Consider the following 7,542-nt stretch of genomic DNA (forward strand, 5'->3'; position numbering starts at 1 on the left):
ATCTAGGTAGGTGTAAATAAATAGGTTTATATATATATATATATATATATATATATATATATATATATATATATATATATATATATATATATATATATATATATATATATATATATATATATATATATATAGGGCCGGATCCAGGATTGTCTGAGGAGGGATGCACCAATAACTACCAAAATAACCAATCACACTGAAACTCTTCAAAGTGACATGTGACAATATTCTTTACACCTGACCTGACAACGCTGATACGTAGAACGGAGGGGAGGGGAATATTTTAAAAAGGGTCGTAAGTGTTATGCAGGAAAAAAAGTTATCTCCTCCTGGTTTCTGCTTTCTTCCCTGCTTGACAAATGCGATATTCTTTTGCTTGGTGAATCATTTTCCTTCAACCTTTTGAAAATCGACTTAAACTATTGCTTTCGCAAAGCTCTCCTTTTCTTTAAGCCCCAAAGGGAAACATGATGGCAGAAAGTTGCGGACAGTGTGGTTAATTTCACTGCTAGCTTCTCATTTTAGCTAGTGTATATTTACAACGAAGGAGGGGTGCACGTGCACCTTTGCACCCCTTCTAAATCCGGCATATTTATACATACATACATACATACGTACATATATATATATATATATATATATATATATATATATATATATATATATATTATCGTAGACCAAAGAGACAATTGCAAGTTTGGATCTATTCGTCCAAGTCCTTTTAAGCTAGACAAAAGAGCTGGAAAATCTTTTCAAACCCATCGACGCCAATCGGAACACGGTGCTCAAAAGCGATAGGCCCTATTCCAAAATCCTACTCACACTTCTTATGTACAGAAAGAGATGTTTTTGTTGCACAAACGTGTACATACGATGCATTGACCACACATGGCGTGGCTCAATGAAAACTTGACCCATGATCTACTTATTCACCATCTTCCGTGACTGACGACCCACTGGACCCACGACACACCGTGACTCACGACCCATCACCCACCGTGACCCACTCTGATCCACCACAAACAAAAATCCATTCTCATCAACTCTGACTCATGATCCACGCCCTCCTCTTTACCAAGGGTGCCGATTTCTCCGTAAATTTGGGGGCCCATCCAGATGCAGAGGTCATATATGAGGATTTTAAAGACAAATTGCATTCAAATCATGAAAAATATTGTATATTCATAAATACAATGTGGGGAGCCCACATGAGCTTTGGGAGGGCCCGTGCCCCCCAAAATCGGCACCCTTGCTCTCCACTGACTAAACAGCTTACACTTGAAATAAAAAGGCTATAAAATCATCAGTAATAGGAGGTTGAATTTCTACAGTCAATTGCTCAAGCACCGGTCTGTTACAATACCGGTGCATATGATCTTTACTATATAAAAAGGTAAACTGTTGTCATGGGCTAAATTACGATGAATTGCAATTTAATTATTACATATAATTATTTTCTTGTTGAATTACAGAACTTTTCAGTGAAAATAGGATGAAATTTGAAAGTCTTACATCAAGGTAAAGTGGGCCAAAGTAAGGGAGAAGAAGAACAGAGTAAAATTCGACTGTCTTGTAAGCCAAGTAGTAAATCCTATTGTTATTACTGTTATTATTACAATAGAAATATCAATATTCAAAAGTGCCTGTTTTCATGTTAGGTCTACTCATCTCAGGTAAGTAAATATATACGAATGAAAATGGAAGAAAAATGGAAGCCTTGAAAGTAAAAAGGAAATAAATTTGCCGGTATTCGGAAGATGCTATCTACAATTCACTGAGCAGAGTGTGTCAGCTGGTCGTAGTGGGTCAGAGTAGGTCATGGTAGGTGGTGGGTCACAGTGGGTCACGTCTTGTTGACCCACGACCCACTTCATCTCTGGCATTGAGAATTGACACCATTTTGGCGCCATTCGGCGTTGCTGTAGAGGCTGGTACTTAAGCTAGATATGACAATATCTGGCATTTCCTTTTTGTGCACAAACCACTTTGGCATCAATCAGCGGAGGTGTCCCCCCCAAATTAATATCTTAAAATTGTTTCGTGCACAAACGTACACAAATGATGCACACGCGTTTAAGACTACTTTCGTGGAATTCTGCACAGTGAGGAGTTGTCTAAACGGACGTGATTTGCTCGATGTAATTTGTCGATTGATATACACAAACATGTCTGACTTTTGGATAACATTATAGTTAAACAGAAACTAAAACTTGACAGTTAAACCATAATTTTAGGCTATAGAATATCTCTCTGACCTCATTAGGCTAGGTCGTCATTATAAAAAGTTCGATTAGCGTAATACTTCAGTACCAGTTGCATCTTATTAGTCGGTGTGTCTATCATACAGGATACAGCATCAATTTCTAAGTCGTTGCTTTCTTGTTTTAAATCTTCATTTTGTTCAAAATTACTTTCGAAGTTTTACACGTATATAATGTTGTTCACTTCAATAAAATCTGTTGATTGGTGTCTCATCTTTGGACTTTTTTTTAAAGCACTAATTAATATTGTGGAATTTTACATCTTTAGTGGGTGGGATCTATTTCCTAACTGGGAAATGCAAGAATTAAAAAAAAAAATAACAGAGGAATGTCTATATAGAGAATTACATTCGAAATATCATGGATGTGCCAGTTCCTAAAAAGAAAATAGCATTGTTGGATAAAATTGCAGCTATTGTGGTTACTTAGTAACGCTCTCTGAATTAAATGTGTGTTACTTTGGGGAAATTTCACTTGTGGCACGTATATTAAACAGGTAATCAGTTTATGTTATAGTGAAATAAAAGTTAAAATAACAATGAAGTTAGAGTAAAAGTAAAAATTATTATTCTTAGAATTATACCCTTTCAGAGAATAAAACGCCATAGAAATAATCTGACTCAATAAGTAGGGTTTTTCAATGGATTTGTGAAACCTGACGCACTTCCGGCATCATTTGTTTCCAGTGTGTTCCAAAGAAATGGGTACTACAATTGGTTACGTTTAGAATTAATCAATAGCCCATCATAATCGAGAGAATTATAAAGTTTGTTTAAATTTCCGAAACAAGAAACTTGATAAGAGTTAAAGAAGGTTACAAGATTTGTTGCATGGATATAAACAAAAGCTGACACCCGCCTTATGCCTTCTTCATCAAGCAGACATATTGTTTGAAACTAGAAATGGAACTTTTGGAACCTTGCACATTCGTTGTCACCGAAATGACGAAATTACTTGACTCATTCATTGGACTCTCAATTGGTGAAATTTCTGCAGTATTAAATATAATTTAATTGATGAAAATATATATATTAAGGTCAGATGCCAGAGCTATTAATTGTCATGTTCAATTGAATATATAACCAGTGTACCTATTACTATTCAGTTTCTTGTATCACTAATATCTGTAGTTCTAGTACTCAATCTGTCCTCTCACTTCCTGGCCTACTAGAACCTGCCTCAGACATTAAACCCACACAATTCAATTTGAGATCAAGATAATAATAATATTGTATACAGTATAACTCCACATAACGCAATGTGACCATTGATGTTCCTACAAGTTCCACACTTGTCCTGGGATATTAGGCTTCCAATAAAAACTTTAAGGACAAAAAAATATCTATAGAATTTACCTTGGATTCCATTAAGATGTTCCTGTACTAAATAACTTGGATGTCCGGAAGTATCCTATGAATATTCCCCAAAGAATCTAGAAAAGTTCCACAGCAATCCCTCTTCCGGGATATAAGAAGACATCTTGGCATATCAATATGCCAGGACTGACAATATCTGTTGAGTGGGGTCATTTATTTACGAAATAAGTATTAGTTTCTAAGACTCAGTTAAGTTATAAGCTAAGCCAGTAATTCTATTGGCTGCGGTTGTGGCCTTGTGAGTAGAAACTGTTTTCCGATCTCAAATCACACCATCGACTTGAATCATTTGGGTGCTATTAGTTTTTTCTTATAATAAATATATTGAGAGAAGAATGAGCAACTATCAATTAACCATAAGTTTTATTTCAAATATACCTAATACATATTTTGTTTCTCAATAATGAATGATACTACATTAAGTTGTGCAAATGTTTAAAATGATGGGTATAAAACGTGCATTTAGTGAGTAAAAAGTAACACCAAATTAAGCAAATGATTCAATGAATGTAATATTTTTTTAAAAAAATATAAATATCAGTAACTAACGAAATATTGAAATACAATTTTTAAATTTATTCTACAATATAATGGAAATTTAGAAGTAAAACTTTTTTCAGGCATAAAATTTATTAACGATTGATAATATTTAGAAAGACACTTCGTGCACATACTGTATATGAAAATCCTTTAATATTATATAAACGACGACTTCCCTCGTGGCTAATATGGTTAGTGTACACGTCTTTGAGGCAGGAGACCCGGGCTTGATTGGTGACAGGATTTAATGTAGATCGGATCTCCGTTAAGCTGTAGATCCACGTCTCACAGAGCCTTGCTGCTGAAATGGATACTAAACACCATTCCAACCAACTATATATACCCAAACTATAATATTTCCTAGGCATGAGTAACTTAAAGACTTTTCAATACGCTGCATACCCTCTAATCATGTTTTTGATTTCTTTTCTCTTAATTACAAAAAGGAGGAGCTTAGTAGCGGACCTGTTTCTCAACCTTAATACATAATAAGACAAACTACATTAAAGGATATCTGTAAAAGAAACATTATCAGATAGGATAAAGTTCTATGTTAGACAAACAAGAATTAGTGTAGTTTGTTTTATTACGTGATAAGGTTGTAAAAGAACTCCATTGATAAGCTCAAATCCTTATTAATATCTTAAGAGCTCTTTGAAGACTTGTTGAGAGCTTAATTTGGTGTTTTTTTTTTTTTTTTTAATATATATAAAGAACTCTGTTCTTTCACTCGGTTCAACATCAATTAAGAACGAAAAATATCGAAAACATAGTACGTAAAGCCTATTATCTATAAAATGCTCCTAAGTAAACTAAAAGATAGTTCCAATACTTTTCTTATTCTTCCCGGATTATGAGCGCAGTTTAAGACGACATTGTTGTTTGGTTCGAAAGTTTTTGCATTGCATTGAAGATTTCTAAACAAACATAACATTTTATAATAACATTGTATTATAAAGTTTTAAATGGACTGTAAGTTTTAAATAGAGTACACTAAGATTAAAAAGAAACTTACTTATAGACCTATATATTATCGGTATTTAAGGTTATAACATCAATTATACTTATATTTGTGTAAAAATGGTTTTAATTTCAGTGATCCAAAGTCACGATGCCCAGTAAGAAAATACAGAACCCGGCGTCACTTTATTATCATTGCCTAAATGCTACTCTTGAGGTTCTCATGTTGAAATCTCCAGATATGGAGTACTTCAGAAAGGAATGGCTCTCAGACTTGCCTGCTGAAATTTTATCAGATCTAATGGAACTTCATATCATTTATATTATACGTTATGGAAAAGGTGAAGAAATTCGTAACGATAACTTGAAGATACTCTTCACAACAAGGCTTCGAAGAGCGACCATTTGCTTTGACCCAGAAGATCTCGAGCTGCTTTCTTTGCAATGTAAAATGTTGAAGGAGTTAGTTGTGATTAATGCAAGTGACTGGTCATTTCAATATTTTAACTCAATTTTTAAACTGACTCGAGTAGAACACATCTCTGTCAAACATTGTCCGCACGATTTGGTGATCCATAATGCAGAGTTAAGATCAATGTGGCCAGCGTTGCCTAAAGGTTGCTGTTATGGGACTTTCTCTGAGACTTTACTAACATCTAAATCAATTCAAGAGGAAATCGAATCACGGACTTACTCTTTTACAGATTCTTCTTGTAAACCAATTGAACTGTACGTATCCAATGTTCCCATGAATACAGAAGAAGTCAAGGTAATTCTCATTAATTGTCCAGGAATACGTGTTTTCCACACTAACAAACAGTTAGAGGCATTGTATTCATTATATATGGAATTTCATTGGGCAAATGTTGACATGCCCGTATATAAACTTAAAAATTTGGATTTTATTAACTGGTACACTTGCGAAAGACCTGACGATGATGCGTATGATTCTGATATAATAAACACTGAAACCCTATTAGAAGCAATCAAAGCAGGAGTGAAACTTTGTCCAGAGGCAAAATCAGTGCTGCTCAAATATTACTTCATCCCTGTAGAATCTGCTGTTAATCTTCTAAAACCTCTTTTGGATCTTCAACGTCTTGAAAGTTTATATGTCTTAGCAGATTTCGAACTTGACGTTGATATTGGTTTGTATCCGGTTTTGGAAAAACACGGGAAAACAATGAAGTCCCTAGAATTGCATAACTTTAAACGCTTAAACGTCGAGAGAATAGCTTACAATTGCTCTAATTTACAATGCTTGGATTTATATGCTGAGGATTTCTACCAAGTACCAGATGCACAGTTCTTCAATTTCAAAGAACTGAACAAGTTGAGAATTCTAAGACTGGGTAAAAGTTACTATGACGAACTACGGCTGCCATGTTGTTGTTGGCTGAAGTTACTCAAGTCTCCGGTTTTACAGTATGCACAGTTAACTCATATTGAAATAGAATCCGAAGTATTTGACGAAGTCACTATAAGAAACTATTGGCGAGATCTTCAAACACTAATTATTGACGGATGTCATAATTTACGTCGTTGTCATGTGTTGAATCTGCTAAGCAGTAAAAACAACTTAAAAGGCTTACACATTTCTGAATGTAAAAATATACATGAATGGCACATGAAGGAGTTAGAAGAATATGTTACTGTCAACAACTACGATATCTGGCTAGCAGTTAGCCCTTTTATGTGACAAAAGAAGAATGGATAAGTGAAAGCTGACAAATAATTTAAATAGGAAATTTTGCTTTGTTATTCGTCAGGTATTTTGAGAATATGGTCAACTGATAATTTTTATGTAAACATAACTTCTTTTTTGTAGAAAAAAGGTAAGGCTGTTGATTAGTTTTTGTAGTGTAAGACACTGTAAAAAAAATGAAAATAAAGAACGAGATTGGTACTTAGAATCGTTTTTTTGTTTCTGGTGTATTTGGAACAGGACTATAAAAGCTCATGTGTAAAATGAGCTTAGGTTAATTCAAACTTATATCTGTAAACAAGCTAAACTCACCTCAGACTTAAAATTTTAAATGAATGTGCTCAACTCAAACTTATTTCCATTTGAACAATGCTCAAATTGACGCTATCGGATAAAATAAAATAAACTTACGTCTGCGAATTTACTAGCAAAGATAAAATCTATTTACAACGAAAATATCCATTATTCATAGTTGACAATCCTGTAGATTAACTACAAAATGCATTGGCGTCTCTGGCATGTAAAATTTGGGGGTGACATCAAAGGAAATGATCCAACTGCTAGTGAGTATCTAAATAAATTAAATTAAAATAAAATATTGAATATTTCGTATTTCAAAATATTGGGGGGGACGCGTCCCTCCCGTCCCCCCCACCAGAGACGCCCATGACAAAATGGTTCAAATTCCAGAGTAGAGTAAAAA

General features: G+C 34.2%; 1 protein-coding gene across 1 annotated transcript; it reads left to right on the forward strand.

Annotated features, from left to right (window-relative positions):
- The first annotated feature begins 2,672 nt into the window (after nt 1-2,672).
- On the forward strand, nt 2,673-7,041 carry LOC145665800 (uncharacterized). Its single transcript, XM_081732913.1, has 2 exons — nt 2,673-2,754; nt 5,271-7,041. The coding sequence occupies exon 2, from the start codon at nt 5,286-5,288 to the stop codon at nt 6,831-6,833; it is 1,548 nt and encodes a 515-aa protein (XP_081589039.1). The 5' UTR covers nt 2,673-2,754; nt 5,271-5,285; the 3' UTR covers nt 6,834-7,041.
- The last annotated feature ends 501 nt before the right edge of the window (nt 7,042-7,542 follow it).

This window comes from Thermobia domestica, chromosome 12, assembly GCF_964235325.1.
Source record: "Thermobia domestica chromosome 12, izTheDome1.hap1.1, whole genome shotgun sequence".
Classification (NCBI taxonomy): domain Eukaryota; kingdom Metazoa; phylum Arthropoda; class Insecta; order Zygentoma; family Lepismatidae; genus Thermobia; species Thermobia domestica.

Excerpts from the sequence above, each read along its gene's own strand:
- LOC145665800 (XM_081732913.1), top strand. The coding sequence starts at position 5,286 with ATGCCCAGTAAGAAAATACAGAACCCGGCGTCACTTTATTATCATTGC.